The sequence below is a fragment of the Stegostoma tigrinum genome, chromosome 18 (genome assembly GCF_030684315.1).
Source record: "Stegostoma tigrinum isolate sSteTig4 chromosome 18, sSteTig4.hap1, whole genome shotgun sequence".
In the NCBI taxonomy this organism is placed as follows: domain Eukaryota; kingdom Metazoa; phylum Chordata; class Chondrichthyes; order Orectolobiformes; family Stegostomatidae; genus Stegostoma; species Stegostoma tigrinum.
In genome coordinates this window covers 24,850,293-24,872,428 of record NC_081371.1, presented here as the reverse complement: position 1 = coordinate 24,872,428, position 22,136 = coordinate 24,850,293, and the positions used below count along the sequence as shown (strand labels likewise).

Here is a 22,136-nt window from a genome sequence, read left to right as displayed (position 1 = left end):
AGTTGACTGATTACATTGCAGTCAAGCCCAGACCTGACCTACTGTAAATAAAACTAGATTCTAGTAATTTCAGCAGGAATTACATTTCAACTGACAGATGATACAAAACACCCACTATGAATAAACTGTTCCATTTAACACTTGGGAAAAAATTTGCCAAAGTTTTAAATTGTAACACATAAATCCAATGCTGCATGGATTCTTTCCCCCAAGATTTACTAAACAAAAATGCCAAGTATAATCTTGGGGCACAATTCCACATCCCCACCCTCAATCCAAAGTGGAAAGCAGCTGCATCTTCCTGAAAAAAAATCAGGATCCTGATTATTTTTATTACAATCAGCAAGTGAGTGTAGTTTGCAGAGTGCATACCTTGTGCAACTATTCTATAACTTCAACTAAGGTAATTTTCAAGAAAAGCAAATACTCAATTTCAGTGGAGCAAAAATACTGATCCTGAGATTCTCGCGGCAACTAAATTCTACGACTCATGAAAGAACAAAAACCTCCCCCTGTTTACATCATAAGCTAGTCAAACTCTTGTTAAAAACTCAGCATGCTCTAAGATACATTGTAACACTAAGTTTACAATCACAGAGCAAGGCATTAGCCTGGAAAAAATGCAAGTTTTGTGGGCCCAATCAGGGAATATATTTGGAGTCAAATAACCATAGGTTTAACTTAGACACCACTGCTACCTCTCAGCATTCACCTTTGGGGAAAGTGTCAACTCATTGAATAATTTTTTCAAAGCAAATCTCGAAGCATAAATAAATCTTGTCTAATAGTTATTCACAAGCATGTTTTGGTATCCCAAGAAAATATACACTTCAACAGATTTCACATAATTGATTAATACTAGTTAGGGGCTATAAATGTTGCCCTTATTCAACAGATAGCATGGATAAATAATGCAATAATTTTAAAACAACCAACCATTCTTAAAAATAAATATCAAATATTAATATAAAGCAAGGAACTCAGCTGCCAAAAGCTTTAAAAGAAAAGACAAATTGAACCAAAATTGTGACGTGTACAACAGGTGCATACCTGGTCACAATTTCACCACAGAACAACATTACTACAAAAAGTTTTCCAGACAGACATTGGGGAAACCAAGCGGAGGCTTGGGGACCGCTTTGCAGAACACCTCCGCTCAGTTCGTAACAAACAACTGCACCTCCCAGTCGCAAACCATTTCCACTCCCCCCCCCATTCTCTTGATGACATGTCCATCATGGGCCTCCTGCACTGCCACAATGATGCCACCCGAAGGTTGCAGGAACAGCAACTCATATTCCGCCTGGGAACCCTGCAGCCATATGGTATCAATGTGGACTTCACCAGTTTCAAAATCTCCCCTTCCCCCCACTGCATCCCTAAACCAGCCCAGTTCATCCCCTCCCCCCACTGCACCACACAACCAGCCCAGCTCTTCCCCCCCACCCACTGCATCCCAAAACCAGTCCAACCTGTCTCTGCCTCCCTAACCGGTTCTTCCTCTCACCCATCCCTTCCTCCCACCCCAAGCCGCACCCCCAGCTACCTACTAACCTCATCCCACCTCCTTGACCTGTCCGTCTTCCCTGGACTGACCTATCCCCTCCCTACCTCCCCACCTACACCCTCTCCACCTATCTTCTTTACTCTCCATCTTCGGTCCACCTCCCCCTCTCTCCCTATTTATTCCAGTTCCCTCCCCCCATCCCCCTCTCTGATGAAGGGTCTAGGCCCGAAACGTCAGCTTTTGTGCTCCTGAGATGCTGCTTGGCCTGCTGTGTTCATCCAGCCCCACATTTTATTATCTCTGAAACAAAAAAAACCTTTTTTTTGCATTAAAAATGAGAGATGTGGACACCACTGGCTAGGATAGCATTTATAGATCATCTTTAATTGCCACCTGAGAAGGTGGTAGTAAGCTGACCTGTTGAACTGCTGCAGTCCTTAGGGTGTAGGTACGCAAGAGAGTGCCAGGTCTTTGATGCAACAACGGTGATGCTGATTTCATTCTACATCAGCTTGATGTGTATTATTCAAGCATACAGACCAAAAGGTTCTTAACTTTGGATCCATTTTGTGCCGAGCTATTAATTGCAAGAGCAGTTAGAAGTATTGCCTCCACTGATCCCGTAGATAGCGCTTCCTAACATGGTGGGACAAAGGTAAATCAAAGCGGGATTAATCTCTAATGTGATCCTCTCCCCATCCCCCTCTCTGATGAAGGGTCTAGGCCTGAAACGTCAGCTTTTGTGCTCCTGAGATGCTGCTTGGCCTGCTGTGTTCATCCAGCTTCACACTTTGTTATTTTAAATAAAAGGCAGTGATGTGTTTGCAGCAGGTTGAGCATTGAGGCCCCATTACCTAATAAGTTTTAAATTTAAAATTATAAATTGCCATCTTTAAGACAAAAGTCTGCCACACACCAAACTCTTGTGGCACCCAATTCATATTGTTTAAAGATGGCATGCAACTTTATGCCGTTGAGTTGAGGTCAGCAGTTTTCTGTGTTTAATTCTGTACAAGAATGGGAAGCAGGAAAAGGCAGCTTCCATGGAGACTCAGATGCAACAGGCGTAAGTTAGTGGTGAAGGCGTAGGGAATATGGATACAGTTTGGAGTGTAGAGGCATGCAACAGAGATGAAAGATAGAACAGGTGGGGTGGTCAGGAGCATGGAGGAGTAAAGTGGGAACAGCTGTCCTGGATGTGGTGGGAAGTGCATTGTGAGCACTCAAGATGAGAAAAGCAGGGGCCTAACGGCAATGTTAGTATTATCTATGTCAGTGAATGTCTAGCTGTTAACTGAATCATCCTAACACATTTCTATTATTCCTACAGAGAGCAATCATGGACCATGTCCTTTACAGTACACAGAAGTGAGGCCAATGAGATTGCAAGATCAGTCATATTACACAGGGTTGCAGGTACAACACTGCACTCTAACACAAACAATCAATAAAGACCAAATGCAATGTAATTTCTTCTATAATGTCCCTGCATCTCCTGCAGCCAATGTATGCCAACCACAAGCTGCAGCTGAACAATTAGCAATTTAACTAAGTTAGTCCCAACAAATAACAATGATGGACGTATTAAACAAGGGAAGACAATATAAAGTGAAATATTTACAAGGTACATTTTATTTGTTGGAAACAACTATGCCACCTTTGTGCTCTCAAGTCTTAGGCTAATGGAAACGTGGTTTGGGCAGGGAAGTTGTGGCCATGACGCAGAGTTTCCACATTTGAAAGAGAGGGTCTTTTGATTGTACACTCATAGCTGCAGCATCGTCAACTGACAGTGGATTTCACCACTGGAAACTTTCCTTCACCATCGAATTATAGACGTCTCTCATGCATTACTTTGATACTTCAAATTTTAATTACAATCATATGGGAAACTTGGGAATAGAGTGGTGGGGAGGGGGAGCACTCCAGCCCTGCTGTGGAGAATGTCACGCCACTGAAGATTCCACAAATCTGATGTTTGAAAGCAACCCAAGGCTGCAGAAATGTAAGAGAACATAAAGGTAACTTGAAAATAAAATACCACAACTTATGTACATGCAGTCCATGATTTTTTTTTAAAACCATCGACTGCTGACTTACTAAAAATACTCACCATAATTAAAAATGTCAAGACCTTGATTCTAACATCTTACTTGTTAATAGAAGAGAAACAGCTATAGGGTCCAAACCTTAAGTGTAAAACCTGCCTGTTTCCACAGCTGACTTAATAGCTGCTCTCTGGTTTGGGTACTTTCTGCTTTCAATAAATGCATGTCTTGTCCCAACTCCAAACGCCCACAACCTCTCACACTGAGGAGACTGGCCTAGGCAATGCAATTAAGTCTTTTAGGTCGATAAATTACAGTGACTCAACTGACATAAAAAAGGGTGGATTTAGAACACTTGCATTTATATCGCACTTGGTGTGACCACTGGACGGCACTAAGTGCTTTAAACTGCTTTTGTTGTTGTAGTAATGTAGGAGACCTTTAAAAATGTGAAACACTTCTAAAAGTAAGTTACATATACTGCTTCTCCCTAAGCTTTGGAGACTACTCAAGTTAATTAACTGGAAGAGGTATTAGAATATACTACAGCTCAATGTTAAAAGTAACATTCCAACAATTTAAAAATCAGTGGGATGGATGGTTGAAGACATTTTGTGCAAATCACCTTTAGAGGAAAAGGACTGAGAAAAGCACAACTAACATTTATCGCAGGTACAATTACTGTACTTAAAGAGATGGGACTTAGAGACTAGCACAAAACCACCACAAAACCGGTTGTAGAAATTGTAACAAAGTTAGCCAGGTTGACTTCAGAATATGATTGGGGCAGTTAACTTGGTCCAGTCATGGAGCCCTGGCTGACAGATATAAACAGGACTGTCAAAAGGTGCTCACTCTGAGAGCTGGCTCTGAGGAACCTGGATCAGTATCAAGGACTCTAAATAAGGGTGACTGTGGAGTTATTTCACCGGGTCAGCAACCTTGTGCATTAACTGTGGCTCATTTACATCTGCTGCCTGACCAGCTATGTTATTTTTCAGCATTCTGATACTGGTCTCAGCATCCACGGTGCTTTGCTCTTGAAAGAAAAATATTTGTTGGAGAGCCTTCGCTTCAATGCTAAAACAGTGGGGAACTCATTGCTTTTCCCCACGTCTCGCTCTCAGGCGTTTTCCTATTGCACTGGTCAAATTTCCCAAGTCCATTTTCTGGAGCGATTCTCCCGATCGAGTTAAAAAGACCTGTCCAACAAATCGCAGGTTTACCCGCGGAAAGAGAGAGGTGCGCCTCCAGCTGGCCCACAGGCAGCGGTACATCTGCATTGCCCATTGTACAGGACGCGAGAAACTAGCAGCAACGTGGGCGCCAAGTCCCCGAGACCCGTCACCAGGAGCCACCTCAACAAAGTAAAATCCAAGCCAAGAAAAAGCAGAACAGAAAACATAGGCATGTTTGTTTATTTCCCCCCAACACAGGGGATCTGCCCTCGCACACAATTTCAATTACTACTGTTTTGTTTTTTTAAAATGTAGCTCTCCAGTCTACTATAAAACGCCATTTATGGTTAGCGAGTTGTTACAGTCCTCCTTTACCTCGATGGGGCTTGAAGGCGCCTCTCCTCCACTCACTCGAAGCTACGAACTCCAGGTAAGCTGCCCAAACTCCGAGCGCTACAATCACAACAAACATCAGCACGTTGAAATGTTTCCGAATCTTCTTGATAGGAATGAGGAACATCATCCTGTACATGATCGATATTAAATAAATAATCTGTATAAATTAAACAGGCTCTCTCTGCTGCCTTTGTTCCCTTACTGTACGAGCGGCGGAGGCGCTGCTTAGCTCAGCCCCTAGCTCCAACTCATTGTAACAAAGTGACGGCCCGCATGGTGCTGGCGGGGAGGGGAGAGGGTGGGGGGAAGAGACACAGCAGCTCCTCCCTCCCCACTCACACTCACTGCCTCTGCACCCACTCTATGCTATATTCCCTTTCGAAAGGCATGGAGTTCCAGAGACAGGAGTATTTCCGAATCTTTGACACCGTCCGACGTCCTTCACTTCTTGCCGCAGCCTGAAGGGGGTTGGGGGTATTGGAAATCACTGCCTTCGTTGTGAAGCGCCAACGTTTAAAAAGGTAATACCCAATGATCCGGCTTAAAGCGCTTCCAATTAACATCGGACTGATCTGTTCAGTGAAACTCACCCGCTTACCACACTAACGTTCCCAGTCTTACACTCCCCATGTTTTGACTGTTACCTTGTTGTCTCAAACAACGATCATTATTTGTAAATAGTAATATTTTTAGTTGCAATAAACCTCGAAACTGAAAGTAATAGTTACGTTGATCTGTTCTGTTGTCTTTCTTAACGATCCATCGTTTTGACATAATTTCAGCTGCAGTGCTCCTCCCCCTACTTTACACCAAGTTACTCTGACATAACTTCAGTGGTTCAAATAAGTGGTATTCACTGTTAAAGAGTGTGCAACATTGTATTTGTATTTGCATATTTGGAATCCTGGGTTAACATAAATACCATAAAATAATAAAGTTACAATTAATTAAATTCATTTGTTGGTCGGGTTGGGCAGTGAGGAATGGTGTTGAATGTATCTCTTCCATTCATTCAAAAGCCACAGTGTTCGACCCTGAATTCACCATACAATCAGTATAGAGCTCAGTCTTTATATATGTTAAAATAAATGTACTTTCCCAAATCCTCCACTATCTGTAATTACTTTGCTTCCGTCTGTTCACCTGTTAAGTAGTTAACTCTGTGTACAAGTCAGTCACTAGATCCCAACTCAGTTTTCTGCCAGTGATAATGGGAACCGCAGATGCTAGAGAATCCAAGATAATAAAATGTGAGGCTGGATGAACACAGCCGGCCAAGCAGCATCCCAGGAGCACAAAAGCTGACGTTTCGGGCCCGAAACGTCAGCTTTTGTGCTCCTGGGATGCTGCTTGGCTTGCTGTGTTCAGCCAGCCTCACGTTTTATTATCTCAGGTTTCTGCCAGACAGCCTTCCCCCAATATACCTTAAGCCTGGGAGCCATTGATTTAGCATACAACTGATCATGGCAAGTGCTACTAGTTATGACTTGCTTAAATGCCAAACAGTATTGTGCTGCCCTCTCACAACCAAATATTCCTACTAACCCAGCCTAACACAGAAAAAGGTAATCAATGACTCATTTCTTCTGGCAAACACTCTGCTCATTCCTTTCCAATGTCACTTCTAATGCCAAATGCAATCATGCTCATTCATGGAACTACCTTTGCTGCTTCCATCCAGCCCTCCATTGTTTAAATACTTCCACTCTGTGAGGATTTCCAGCAGCCACCAGAAGTAGGTATTTAAAAAGAATATGTGACACAATTTTGCTGCTGTGAAAGGAGAATATCTTGATAGTTTGCATAGTGTGATTTATCTCTCTACTGGAAAATGATTACAACTGTAAATTGTCTGATATCAAAGGGGAGTTTTTTCCCTTCTAAATCCATAGGATGAGCAGAGGCTTGATGTAAATTAAGTATTGAAGTTTTCAAAACCCCAGCTGCAATATTGCCAGGGCTTCAGGCTTTGTTATTTTTCATCCACTTGACTGTTAGTGCAGTTCTCCCATTGATGGATGTCCATGCATGGACAGTATCAACTGCCACTGTGGTTTCATGGTTAAGGAATTGTCCAAAATGTTCTTTCCAGGGTTGACAGATGGGCATTGTCAGCCATAAGATGAGAAACAAGGAAAGACTTTGTCCAGACCTGATAGTCAGAGCATTATTGGCTATCTCAGGTGTTCTCTTCCAGCCACTTGTTCTTCCAGTTTGTCTTTCAGCATCAGCCTTGAGGTGTTAGAATGGTGTCGACAATGCTCAAATCCAATAGTCTGTGCACAGAGGTCTGGCACAGTGGACTTTAGTTGATCCCATAAAAATGCATTTGAGTTGGATATGTGAAAAAATTCCATATTGGTCCTGATCTGCACTTGGCCTTCCTGTCTGTGCTCGCCTTGTTTTAGGGTTAAGAAAGTGATCTCCTTTGCCTTGGAGCTTAAGGTTTTTGCAATGTGTTGGTGTTAGGTAGATATTCATCACTCATCAAACAAGTCAGTGATCCAGTAGGCATAGATGGTCTGATACAGGCATCACTGAGATATTTGACCCAAACAATTCCCCAATTCAGGAGGTGCACATTCTTTGATCTGTTAAACCTCAGTTTGCTTTGCATTTGTTCTGCTAAAAATATTGTGATATTGATGCCACATTAATCGCAGTTTGCCTACTTCCTGTGGCTGAGGAAATCCACGAGAGACAGTGCAACTTTAGACCCACCAGAATAATCTTTGGCATAGTATTCTTGACAAATAGACACAAAAATCATGTTGAGAACAACACCAGGAACTGTCATTTTTTTCATCAAACTGACCTAAACATTTGATTCATTACATTTTGCGGCTTTATGGATTGTACTTCAAAGGTGTGGATGTCCAAGAAACTCCCCAATAATTCTGCAATTGCTTTATGATGATATAACTGAAACTATCTTGAGTGAGAGATCGGAATTAGATGCCTTCAAAATCCATACCATTGTCAAGCAACGCTGTGTGATATGATTTACAATCCACCTGACAATGGGTACACACCTCATCAAAGATCAGTTATCCTCTCCTGTCAGTATTAAATTCTTTCCAGATGCAAAACCCTTTCATCACAGTCTTGTCAGTGCCAAAATTAAACTGGCCACCAAAGATCCACACAATCTACAGTTTGCAGATGACTGCAGTGTTGTTGCCTACTGTACACCAAATTTGCAAGGCACTCTTGCTTTCTTCAATTCTCCATACAAGAGCCACAGTCTGCCTCTGAATGTTGGTAAGAAAAAAGTCATCTATCAGTTCACATCCTGTTCAGTCAGACATTCCAGATTCCATATACATTGAATAAGACAGTCTGAAATGAGTCAAACACTTACCATAATTTAGCAGCCACCTCTCTCATAAGGCCACCACTGGCAAGGCAATCCAGCAGGTAAAGTATAAGAACTTTTAAACAAGGTTGTCTGTGTTGGAGGACCAAAGCAGGAGTTCCACTCAGCTTGCAGCCACACCTACGCAGTTCATGCTGTTTGTTGCAGCTTGCAAATTGCGCTGCAGTCCAAACCCTGTGATAAAACCAAATTAGTATGTGCATTGACACATGAGACACTTTGCAAAGCACTTTGCACTGTTGGATTTTCTGGTTCCAGACACAAGGTTAGGCCCGTGGTCTCTTCTGGATATGTAACATTGAACACTGCATTTGATATGATTTTTGTCATTGCAACTTTATATGAAATCTCTTTTATAATCATTAGATTTATCATTTTTGTGTAATTTTCTTCCAGTCGATTTGTAGTGATGTCATAACTGCTTAGCTTATATTGGTATTTAATTGATAATTTACGTGAATGGGTAAATGGAGTTTAAGATATAATTAATTAATGCATTTATTAATGTATTTATGCATTAATGTAGACATCCACTTCAGACAGAAAAGATATAGGACAGACCATTTCCTAAGTGACGAAAAGCTAGAGACAGTGGCTGTCCAATGAGACTCAAATACTTAGCTGCAGACATCATTAAAATGTCATAAGCAAGTGGGGAAAATAATCAAAAAGGCTAATGGAATAATGAACCTTAAATCTAGAGGATTAGGATACAAGACAGTAAAAGTCATGTTTCAGCTATATAAAGCTTTGATTAGACCAAATCCAGAACAAATTACAAGCAGTTCAAAGTGAACACCACACCTTAGGAAGATTGACCTTGGGGGAATGCAGCATTGGAGATCATGGTTTTGATATTACGATTGATCACAACACAGTTATGCATATGTTCACAGATTCCAAAGTCAACTTGAAGTACCGTTATCTAACAACAACAGTTTTGTAGTGTACACTTGACTGAGACAATAGTGACCTGCCCATGACAGTCTTCGTGTTATTAAATTTTATTAGTCACAGGCCACCAGGATACAGTCCAACAGGTTTATTTGAAATTATAAGCTTTCAGAGCAGGGCTCCTTTGTCGGATGAGGTCCTGGCATTTCATTGGCATGTCCAGAGAAGAATTGGCTTTCCCAGCAAGCTGTGCGTGGTGCTTTGATTTGTTTTGACACAACCATTCCCTTGAAGATTAAATTATGAGGAGAGATTACATAAATGAAGGTTCCATTCCTTGGATTTTAGTAGGTTAAGAGTTGATTTAATCTATAGTTCTAAAATATTAACTGAAACTAATAGGCTAGATAGATCAAAACCATTTCTGCTAGATTGGCGAATCTAGGTTTGGGAGCAGAGTCTAAACATTAGAGACAGACCTTTCAGGAGTAAGATTAAGAAATACTTCTACACACAAAGAGTTGGAAGTTTGTAACTCTCTTCTGAAAGCAACAATCATGCTGGATCAATCTTAATTGTAAATCTGAGATCGATAGATTCTTTTGATACAAAGCTAGGAAAGAATATAGGCAATGGCAGTTATGTGAAGTTAGATTACAGAACAGTCATGATTCCATAAAGTGACAAAACTGATTCAAGGAGCTGAGTGGTCTTCTCCTGTTCCAATGTTCATTTATTACTTCAGTTACTAAGATGCCATTCAGAGTATAAATTGTTGCTTATTCTCCTTATATTTAATAACATGAAGACTGTCATGGGCAGGTCACTATTGTCTCAGTCAAGTGTACACTACAAAACTGTTTGAACACCAGTCTCAACAATTCATACTCTGTTGTGTAAACTCAGAACACCTGATTATAGTTGCTCATAAAGTAACAGCTGGGTCACGAGTTACCAGTCTCGCAGCTGTCAGTTTTATAAATCTTTCTTTTGTTTTCAGTTACCTCCATGGTTTAATTCCATCTTTGTAGTCTACTCCAACACTACAACCTCTGAGATATCTGGACTCTTCCTATTCTACTTGTACAACTTGAATTTTCACATGTCCACCCAGTGACAGCTGTGCCTTAAAGTACCGTGTATAGACTCCAGAATTTCCTGCTTAAACATCTCTTCCTCTCCATTTCTTTGCCCTCCTTAAAGAAACGCCATAAAGCTTATCTCACCAATGCTTACATGGCTGTTGTTTGAAAGTGCACTTGTGAAGAACATTAGGACTTTAAATAGCACCTGGAATCTAGGAAGACATTGCAATGTCGTTGTAAGTATTCCAAACAGGTGCCCCATCCTTTATGTTTGAGATTATTTCACATTAGTTACTATTATCATCACTGTTTATCGTATTTTTCATTCAGTTGATGAGAGTGGCCACTTTGAATTACTGCAGCCTTATTGTTTCAGAAGATAAATTGTGCGTGTGCAGGTTATAAAGTTAATTCAATTATTAAACATCTTCGATTGCTGGTAATTGCAGTGCCTGAATACCACTATGTCATGGAGATTAGGATCATGCATGGTACTTGACCGCAATGAGGAATATTTCATTTATCCTCATTGCTCTCAGGATGGTGTATCTTTACCATATCCAGTAAGAATATACAGCTCCAGGGGATAAGAAAGAAGGCCAACTCAAAATGCATTTATAATACTACTCTACATTTATAAAATATTGGGCTCGGTTCCCAGATTGTGCATTCCTTTTGTAAATCGTTCTTGGGATATGAATGCTTCTGACAAGAGTAGAATTTTATTGTTCAACCTTATGGCCCTTGAGAAGGCAGTGGTGAGCCACAATCCTGAGCCCCTGCAGCCCATGGGTGGTAAGTATACCCAGTGTTCCACTGTTCCAGGATTTTAATCCAGTGACAGTGAAGGAACAGACATACAATCCCAAGTCAGCATGCCATGTCACCTGTAGAGAAACTTCAAGTGACACAGTATCCTAACTTGGGACTGTTCTCTGTTGAAGGTGGTGGTGTTTCCATGCAGATGTGGCCTTTGTCTTCTAGATGGTATTGGTCACTGTTTTGAAAGGTGCTACCGAAGGAACATTTCGTCAATGGTGCATTCTGCTGTCCCTGTGCAACAGTGGTGTGAGGGTGTATGTTTAAGATGGTGATTGGGATGGCAATCAAAAGGGCTGTTTGTTCTGGGTGACGTGGAATAGCTTATGTAACATCCTCTCACAATCCTGACTAGTATTTTGCAGATGGTGGACTGAATTTGGAGAGTCAGGAGGTGAGTTATGCCTGGAGAATTTTCCTCCTCTTACCTATTATGATTAGTTTTGTGGTTGATGGTGACCCACTTGGATGTTGTTGGTGGGATATTCAGCAATGGTAATGTTTTGAATGCCAAGGGGATTAATTAGATTCTCTTGTTGGAGATGATCTTTGCTTGCTTCTTATGTAGTACATACGATACTTGCTGCTAATCGATATCCATACCTGAATGTTGGGTAGATCTTGCTACGTCTAGACTGCTTCAGCATCTGTGGAATTATGAATAGTGCTGACAATTGTGTGATCATCAGTGAACATCCATAATTCTGAAGTTATGATGGAGGGAAAATCATTGATGAAGCAGATGAAGATGGTTGGACCTTGAATGCTGCCCTGAGAAATTCAGCAATGTCCTGTGACCTCCAACAAACAGAACCATCCTCCTTTACGCTAAGTATTACTTCAACAGCAGAAGGTTTTCCTCCTAATTCTCAGATTCCATTTTGCTGGAGCTGTTTGCAACAGAAGAACAAGTATAGACTATTCTGCCCATCAATGCTGCTCTACCATTCAACAAGATCAGATCTGATCATTTATCTCAGTGCCAATTTCCCACACTATCACTATATCCTTTAATATCTAGAAATTTATGGATTTGAGTCTTGAATATACCTAATGACTATGCCTCCATAACCGTGCTTCACCCTCTCTGAGTGAAGAAACTCCTCCCTATGTCAAATTAAATGGCCTACCCCTTATTCGGAGGTTGTGACCACTGGTTCTAAACATCTAAGTAAAGGAAAACATCCTTTCTGCATCTGCTTGATTGCATCCTAAAAGAATTTTGTATGCTTCAATAAAATCACTTCACATTCTTTTAAATTCTCAAGGATATACATTCAGGCTCATCAGTCGTTTCTCAAATTGTGGCATCCATGTAATCAAATGATGTGAAGGACAGTCACTGTCCCCTCACCTCTGTTCATGTTGGATCAATGCAGTAATGAAATTTATAACTGAGTGGCTCCAGCCCATCCAAACTAACCATCGACTAATTAACAGATCTATCAATTAATCATAACATCAACCATTGATTTTCCACTGTTTAAAAACTCAATAACTCTCTATTAATACAGCTGTAAAAGCAAATATATTTGCATAGCGTTGGTTAAGAATACATCGCAGAATCACAGAATTGTTACAGAGCAGAAGGAGGCCATTCAGTAGATTGACTGTGCACCAGCTCTTTGAACGAGCAGTTCATCTATACCACTCCATCAGCTTTTCCCCCCAAGCCTGCACAGTTTTCCTTTTCAGATAATGTTTCAATTTCCTCTTGAATGATTGAGCTAGCCTCCACACCCCTAAGGCAGTGCATTCCTGATCCTAACCCTGCTACATGAAAAAGCTTCTGATAATGTTGTTGCTTCTCTTGCCAATTCTGCTAAAATGCAGGACTACTTGCATTCCTGAAAAAGAAGCAGCACATGAGAGACAGAGCTAAATAATCCCACAGCCGTCAATCTCGGCCTGCTGCTAAAGTCTCCAGCATTGCAGATGTCAGTCTTCAACCAATCTGATTCACTTCACATGTTAACAAGGCACTGAATCATGTCAAGGTCTGGGTGCTGATAATACTCTGGCAATAGTACTGAAGGGTTGTGCTCCCAATCAGCTGCACCCCTAGCCACGCAGTTCCAGTACAGTTACAACAGTTAGCATCAACATAGCAATGTAGATATTTTCTCAGTTCATCCACTCCATGAAAAACAGGATAACTTGAAAAACATCAGCGTATTTTAATTCATCAGCACGGTTATGCGGAGCTCTGTTGACTATGGCATTAAGTAGAATCTGTTCAGCAATGCATTACTCAATGGTGCTCAGTTTGGGTTCTTCCAAGTCCAGTCAATACTTGACCTCATTATAGCCTTAGTCCTAATGTGGACAAAAGAGCTGAAGAGCAGAGGTAAGGTGAGAGTGCGTGCGCTTAACATCAAGGCAGTATTTGATTAAATATGGCATTAAGGAGCTTGAACAAAATAGATGTCAGGAATCGTGGGAGAACTTACTGCTGGTTGGAGTCATACAGAGCACAAAGGAAGGTGGTTATGATTGTTGGGGTCAATCAATCCCAGGACATCGCAGCAAGAGATTTTCACTGTAATGTTCTCGACACAACCATCTTTGGCTGTTTTATCAATGATCTTCATTTCATCATCAATTCACAAGTAGCAATGTTGGCTACTGATTTCACAATGCGCAACAACATTTTTGACTCCTTAGGTACTGAGACAGCTCGTGTCCATGTGCAGTAAGGGCTGGACAATTTTCAAGCTTGGGCTTAGTAAGTAAAATTCACCTCATACAAGTGCAAACAATGACCATGTCTAATAAAAGACGATTTCATTGCCCTCTGATGTTCAATGGCGTCACCATCAATAATTTTCCAACTATTAACATTTCGGAGGTTATCATTTCCCAGACTGGACCAGCCATATAAATACTGTGGCTGTAACAGTAGGTCAAAGGTTGGGAATTCTGCAATGGGTAACTCACTTCCTGACTAACAGTAAGAATTTAATGCATAGGAGCATTTGATAAAATGTGTTTTTTCAGCAATCTTATGTTTATTCTATCATGCTACATATTAATAGTGTTTAGCCTCCCAGGCGTCAGGTGTGAACAGTATATATCAAATAGATAACTCCAGGAAAATTGTTTTCAGCTAAATTATTTTACAACAGGTGATCATAGAGACATTTTATTCATAGATTATTATGGAGGAGATAAAATAGGGGCTGTGTCTTGATTTTAGTGTTGTGAACAAAGGAAGCCTAAAGACAAAATGCTGAAGTTTTCATTAGCTGCAACTTGCGGTTCAAGTGGTGACCCTTATCTACTAAGAACTCTGGTTGCTAGGAGACCGACCTGAGGAGCTGTTCTTGCTCATAGTAATTGCTGATCATAAATAACTAGCACTTTGACTATACAGTCTTGTACATTCCTGGGAGGTACAGGCTGTCTCCAGCCTAGGTGAGAGAATGAGGCTGCCACCTCATAGTCAGCTAAAGCAGAGCTATGTAGTGAGATCCATGGATAACCAGGCAGTAAAGAACAGAAAATAAATAAGTGCAGCCTAGGAAACCAAACAGTAAGAAGGTAGGCAATTTGTCTTTTGAAAGTGGCAATTCCTGGTTGGTAAGAGCTCATACAGGCAATCGACAGAGCCAAAATTGATGACATTGGGCCTAGAAAGCAGGGTGTATAACTTGCCTGCTATATTCTAGTTTGAAACACTAGCCATTCACTTTTAATCTCTGTCATCCTTTCCATTGTTTTGTCATCTTTCTACATTTCTATTTCTGGCGCTACCTCTGCTCTTTGTTCAATAGTCCCCTTTTCATTGTTAAGTTTAAAATTGCTGTAGGGGTGTTGGTGATGAAATCATTGCATGATGCCCTGAGATAACAAGGTGTAGAGCTGGATGAACACAGCTGGCCAAGCAGCATCAAAGTAGCAGGAAGGCTGACAATTCTGGCCTAGACCCTTCTTCAGAAATGGGGGAGGGGAAGGGGCTTATGAAACAAATAGGGAGAGAGGTGGAGGCAGATGGAAGATGGATTGAGGAGAAGTGGTAGAGAGGAGACAGACAGGTCAAAGAGGCAGGGATGGACCCAGTAAAGGTGAGTGTAGGTGGGGGGTTAGGGAGTGGATAGGTCAATCCAGGGAGGGCGGACAGGTCAAGGGGGCAGGATGAGGTTAGTAGGTAGGAGATGGGGGTGGGACTTGAGGGGGGAGGAGGGGATAGGTGAGAGGAAGGACAGGGTAGGGAGGCAGGGACAAGCTGGGCTGGTTCTGAGATGCGGTAGGGGGAGGGGAGATTTTGAAGCTTGCGACATCCACGTTGATACCATTGGGCTGCAGGGTTCCCAAGCATAATATGAGTTGCTGTTCCTGCAACCTTCAGGTGGCATCGTTGTGGCACTGCAGGAGGCGCAGGATGGACATGTCATCTGACGAATGGGAGAGGGAGTTGAAATGGTTCGCAATTGGGAGGTGCAGTTGTTTAGAGTGAACCAAGCGTAGCTGTTCTGTAAAGCAGTTTCCAAGCCTCCGCTTGGTTTCCCCGATGTAGAGGAGGCCACAACAGGTACAGCGGATGCAGTATGTCACATTGGCAGATATGCAGGTGAACATCTGCTTGATATGGAAAGTCTTCTTGGGGCCTGGGATGGGGGTGAGGGAGGAGGTGTGGGGGCAGGTGTAGCACTTCCTGCAGTTGCAGGGAAAAGTGCCGGTTTTATGTATTTTGCTCACCAGAATACTTGAAAGAGTGCTGATGTAAAGGAGAAACACCATTTTGCACTCTGTGAGAAGAGAGTGGTGATTAGGTGACAGTTAGACTTGAGAGAATGCATCAGTTCAATGATGACTGATAGTAACCTACCAACTGTATTTAAATTTAAATCAGGCAATTGGCTCTGATTGGTCAAAGCATTACACTGACGAGTAAACAGAGAATAGCTGATGCCTATCTTGTTATGTTGAAGCAGAAACAATCTGTGTGCATTTCCCTTCTGTCTGCAAAGAACAATGCCCTCTGTATTCATATATGTAGCTTCCAGAACATGCAAACGCACCACAGCATTAGCCCAAGTGACAATCATTGGTTTTCAGCATAATTCTGAACACCCTGGTGAGTATTTAATCAATGTTATCCAATCACAGTCACTGTTGGACATGTGTTTTGTGTTTTGCAAGTATGGATTGGTTGGGTACAGACAGTACATTACATTTTGCGGGCAGATGAAGGGCATTGCCATTTAGTAGCCTCCTCCAGTCTTTGAGACATACATTCCACATTCCTGATATCACACTGACACTGAAATTCAGATAGCACATTGCATATTTATATGATCAAACTCTTCGAAGAATCAGAGCCCACTTCCCAACCAATCAGCGCTCTGTTCTCAAACAATATTAAATGTTGTTTACCATTTAAATGGTTATTTCTTCTGAATGTCCTGTTGAATGCAAGACAAAAAGCTTCAACAAGCCTTATTTCAGCTTTACTCAAATTCAACATCTCTCTCGTTTGATAGTACTTATAACAACAGCATCTCCGCTGGTACAGTATTAAAATGTCTAATTAATGTACTGCAGTCTTCAAGCGAACCACAGCTTTTTAACTTGGATATATTGAACCAAGTTGACACTTTTGATCAGCTATCCCTACAAAATTGTCTATACATTACTTCTTTCAATTTTAAAATGGTCTGACACCAAGTAATCCCAGCGTCACCTTTATGTCTAGCATTTAATTACTATTAATAATCCTACTCTGTAATTCATAGATAAATTATCCTGAAATTCATAAGGACCTCTTACTTACCCTGGATTCTGAGTTGAGGGTGTAAGATGTCAGGAATATTTTTCTAACTTTGGAAATACATTTATTAAAGATTATCAGAAGGATCATTTGACCTTGGATCAATCAAAAATGAAATGCCGTTCGTATAAAATGCACAGATTCCCTAAAATCTCTGAAGAATAATTTCAATAATTTGAATTGAAAACTATGCTATAATGTCATTCATGTGAGCTAACCATCATTGGAAACCTAGAAATATCATTGCATCCATCTCCATAGGGTGAATCTTATGTTTTTTTGACTAAGTGCCAGTTTATTTAATTTCACGTAGGGTTTCTCTCCCCAACCTGAGTGAGTTTTCTCTCTGCATCTTACCAAACTCTACCTCACTAACTATCTAACCCCCCTTGTGCCCCCCTTGTCCAATTGTGACTCCATTTTACCACTCACTATACCCAAAACATTTTACCACTGCCAGGATATCCCAGGATGGGCCAGCACTCTGGCCCAATCAGCGCTGTCAGTTTGGAGCTGAATGCACAGAACTGACTTTTGCCCTCGAAGTGGCAGAGTGGAAGTGGCATATTGTGCCCTGCTTTGTGAAAAGGGATCCAGAGGTCCTGCTGGATAGAGTGGTGCAGAGGTAGGAACATCATCTTCCCTCAGGAATGGAAATGACACCAGGCCTTGCCAGCCTGGCCTGAAGTTACACTGTCCCCATAGGTCCGTGCTTTCCCTGCCATCTGGAGCAATGAATGCCAAGATAAGGAGAATTGACTTTCTTCTAGCATTGGTGCCACCATCTTCTCTCCAAATACCTCACACTCATTCCATCTCTGCCACTGTACCTACCTCCCTCCAAGGCCTATGCACTGTGACTCTCACTATTGCCCCCACTCACTCTCTACTGTCCACCCCAACCCTGATATCACTTACCCTAAATGCATTTTGTACTACCAACTCATTCACTTGGGACATCTCCATGGACTATTGAACCAAAAGTAGCAGCACCCACTTTCACCGCCCTTAATACCTGCCTCTCTCATTCCAGGAGGAAAACAGGAGTCCATGGATGGGAGATTGACTTCTGTGGTGTGCACACAACGTTATGTAATTCCTTACAGTCCTGGGCAGAGCAGTTGCTGTACCAGGCTGTTATTCACCCAGACAGTATACATTCTATGGTGCATCTGTAGAAGTTGGTGCGGGCCCTTACAGAGACGCCAAATTTCTTCAGCTGCCTGAGGAAGGAGAGGCGTTGATGTGCCTTCTTGATGTTGCATCTATGTGGGAAGTCCAGGTCAGGTCATTGATTATCGTCACTGCTAGGAACTTGACAGGTACAGTTACAACATTTAAAAGATACTTGGATAAGAACATGAATAGAAAAGGTTTGGAAAGATATGGGCCAATGCAGGCAGGTGGGATTAATTTCATTTGGGAATATGGTTGGCATGGACTGGTTGGGCCAAAGGGTCTGTTTCCATGGTATATGACTATGACTCTATGACCTATTTCTATTGATCAAAGATGACATACAGTACTCAATTCCATAAGACCATAGGATATAGGAGTGGAAGTAAGGCCATTTGGCCCATCAAGTCCACTCCGCCATTTAAATCATGGCTGATCGGCATTTCAACACCACTTCCCTGCACTCTCCCCATAGCCCTAGGTTCCTTGTGAGATCAAGAATTTGTTGATCTGCCTTGAAGGCATCTAACGTCCCTGCCTCCATTGCACTCCGTAGCAATGAATTCCACAAGCCCACCACTCTCTGGCTGAAGAAATGTTGTCTCATTTCCATTTTAAATTTACCCCCTCTAATTTTAAGGCGGTGCCCACGGGTCCTAGTCTCCCTGCCTAACAGAAACAACTTCCTAGCGTCCACCCCTTCTAAGCCATACATTATCTTGTAAGTTTCTATTAAATCTCCCCTCAACCTTCTACACGCTGATGAGTACAATCCCAGGATCCTTAGCTGTTCACCATACGTTAAACCATTCCAGGGTTCATCCGTGTGAATCTCCGCCGGACACGCTCCAGGGCTAATGTGTCCTTCTTGAGGTGTGGGACCCAAAATTGGACACAGTATTCTAAATGGGGCCTAACTTGAGCTTTATAAAGCCTCAGAAGCATATCACTGCTTTTATATTCCAACCCTCTTGAGATAAACGACAACATTACATTCACTTTCTTAATCACGGACTCTACCTGCAAGTTAACTTTTAGAGAATCCTGGACCAACACTCCCAGATCCCTTTGTACTTCTGCTTTATGAACTTTCTCACCATTTAGAAAATAGTCCATGCCTGTATTCTTTTTTCCAAAGTGCAAAACCTCACATTCAATGATTTAGATGTTGATCCAGAAATTCTAAAAGATCCAGATAGTACAAATCTGGTTGTTAGTGTCAAGTTCCTACCATTAAGCCAATTTTGTATCCAATTGCTAAGCTCACCCTCAATTCTACGTGATCTGACTTCACTAATTAGTCTGCCAAGCCGAAGGCTTTATTAAGGTCCATGCAGACAACATCTACTGCTCTGCCCTCGTCAATGTCTTTGGTTACATCCTCAAAAAACTCAGTCAAGTTTGTGACGCATGATTTCCCACGCACAAAGCCATGCTTAATATCCCTAACCAGTCTTTGTCTCTCCAAAAGCATGTAACTCCTATCTCTAGATCTCCTCCAACCACTGATGTCAAACTCACACGTCTATAGTTCCCAGGTTTCTCCTTACAGCCTTTCTTAAATAAAGGCACATTAGCCACCCTCCTGTCCTCTGGCACTTCACCCATGGCTGGAGATGATACAAATATCTTCTAGGGGCCCTGCAATTTCTTCCATAACTTCCCACAATGTCCTAAGATACACTTGATCAGGTCCTGGAGATTTATCCACCTTTATGTTTTTTTAAGACCTTCAGAATTTCCTCTGTTGTAGTGTGGACTGTTTTCAAGAAATAAATGTCTATTTCCCCAAGTTCTCTAGCCTCTATTTCTTTCTCCACAGTAAAAACTGACACAAAATATTCATTTAAGTATCCGTCCCATCTCTTGTGATACAACACATGGACAAGATCATTAAACTTTAAGGGGCCCTATTCTCTCCCTATTTTCTTTTTTGCTCTTGATGTACTTGTAAAATCTCTTTGGATTATCCTTAGCCTTAACTGCCAAGCTATTTCATATTTCTTGTTGCCCTCCTGATTTCCATCTTAAGAATACCCATTATATCCTTCAAGAGATTCACTTGATCCCTGTTATCTGTACCTAAAATATGACATCTTCTTATTCTTGACCAGAGCCCCATTATCTTTATTCATCCATTGTTCTCTATTCTCACCAGTCTTACCCTTCAGTCTCACAGGAACACACTGCCTCTGAATTCACATTATCTCACTTCTGAAAGCCTCCTATTTATTAGTCATTCCTTTACCTGCGAACAGTCTGCTCCAATCAAGCCCTGAAAGTTCCTGTCTCATACCATCAAAATTTGCCTTACTCCAGTTAAGAACTTTAATTTTTATACAAGGCCTATCCTTTTCCATAACTATTTTAAAACTAATCGAATTATGATCACTGGTGCCAAAGTGCTCCCCCACCAACACTTCAATCACTTGCCCAGCCCTATGCCCCAAAAGAAAGTCAAGTTTTGCTCCTTCTCTGGTAGGTGCATCTACATATTGATACAGAAAATTTTTGAACACATTTAACAAACTCAACACCACCAAGCCCTTAACACTCTGGCAGTCTCAGTCTACTTTTGGAAAGTTAAAATCCTCTACTATTGCAACCCTATTATTCTTACATATATCCAAGATCTCTCTACATATTTGTTCCTCAATTTCCCTCTGATAATTGGGGGCCCACAGTACAAGCTCATCAAGGTGATTGTTCCCTTCTTAGTTCTGAGTTCCACTCATATAGCTTCACTGAACAATCCCTCACAAATATCCCACGTGCAACATAACATAAGATTTGTTCTTCGTACCCACAATCTGGCTGCCACTTCTGTTTACCTCTGAGAGACTGTTTGCTCAACAGTACCCAAAATGGAAAATCTATCTGAGACAGGTATAGCCACAGGAGACTCCTGAACTCCCTTCTTACCTTATCTGACAGTCACCCATCTACCTGACTGAACCTGGAGCGTAATCACTTGTCCAAAGGAAGGATATTATTAAATTGCAGAGGGTTCAGTAAAGAATTACTAGGATGTTGCTGGAAACCAAGGGTCTGAGATATAAAAATAGCCTGGAAAAACTGGGTCTTTCTTCGCAGCAGTGTAAGGGGTTGAAGAATGATCTTATTGAGGTTTATAACATCACAAGGGGCATAGATAAGGTGAATAGCAAAGATTTTTTTTATGGTGAGTATGTTCAAACTGTGGGGGCATATTTTTAAGGTGAGAGGACAAAGGTTTAAAAGGAACCTGATGGACAACTTTTTCACACAAAGTGTGAAATGAGCTGCCAGAGGAAGCGGTAGATGCGGGTACAGTTACAACATATAAAAGACATTTGGACAGGTACATAAATAGGAAATATTTAGAGGGATATAGGCAGATGGAGCTAGTTTAGTTTGGTAAACTTGGCTGGCATGTGTGAGTTGAACCAAAGTGTCTGGTTCCATGATATATGATTCTGTGACCTCCGTGTGTTCGATGAAGAATTTCTTCCTTCATTGCCATTAATTAAAGGTTGGAGGATCATCTACTATGGTTAAATGCTTTTCATTCATCATACTTCTGTAACAGTTCATTGCGTGGATTATGTTTTAAACAAACTTCTTGACCGAATTTCTTGACCCGAATGCATTCTATGCCTGTCTTTTGTGCTTCTCTGATTTCTTGTGACTGTATCACTGAAGGCTGCTAAAGAATTTATCATGACTGACACAAATGTTTCTACCTCTGAAATAAAACTATAAATAAATAAATCTTGTGCTTCAAGTTCATCTGCTGTAGCTTTAGACAATGTGTCAGTTCAGATCTGAGGTATTCCTGATGTGCACTGTCAATATTATTGACGGCCCACGGCAGCTCATGGTTACCCAGCCTTGAGTTGCTAGATCTG

At 41.4% G+C, this 22,136-nt stretch overlaps 2 protein-coding genes across 9 annotated transcripts in view; one reads left to right on the top strand and one right to left on the bottom strand.

Annotated features, from left to right (window-relative positions):
* The window catches only part of b4galnt3b (beta-1,4-N-acetyl-galactosaminyl transferase 3b), a 174,587-nt gene extending 168,659 nt beyond the window's left edge, over nt 1-5,928 (bottom strand). Inside the window, exons 1-2 of one of the 3 annotated variants that reach the window (XM_048549108.2) lie at nt 5,858-5,928; nt 5,109-5,257 (exon numbers count right to left, since the gene is read on the bottom strand). In XM_048549108.2, the coding sequence (XP_048405065.1) occupies nt 5,109-5,256 (148 nt within the window). In that variant the 5' untranslated portion in view covers nt 5,257; nt 5,858-5,928. Of the gene's footprint in view, nt 1-5,108; nt 5,628-5,719; nt 5,746-5,857 lie in introns of those variants that run through there. The other 2 variants (XM_048549110.2, XM_048549107.2) reach the window with 2 other exon arrangements.
* Nucleotides 5,112-22,136, top strand: part of LOC125460906 (lectin-like) — an 81,632-nt gene continuing 64,607 nt past the window's right edge. For 4 of the 6 annotated variants that reach the window (XM_048549115.1, XM_059652408.1, XM_059652409.1 and 1 more), the window contains exon 1: nt 5,485-5,650. The gene's annotated coding sequence lies outside the window, so the exon portion shown is untranslated. Of the gene's footprint in view, nt 5,164-5,484; nt 5,651-22,136 lie in introns of those variants that run through there. The other 2 variants (XM_048549112.1, XM_048549114.1) reach the window with 2 other exon arrangements.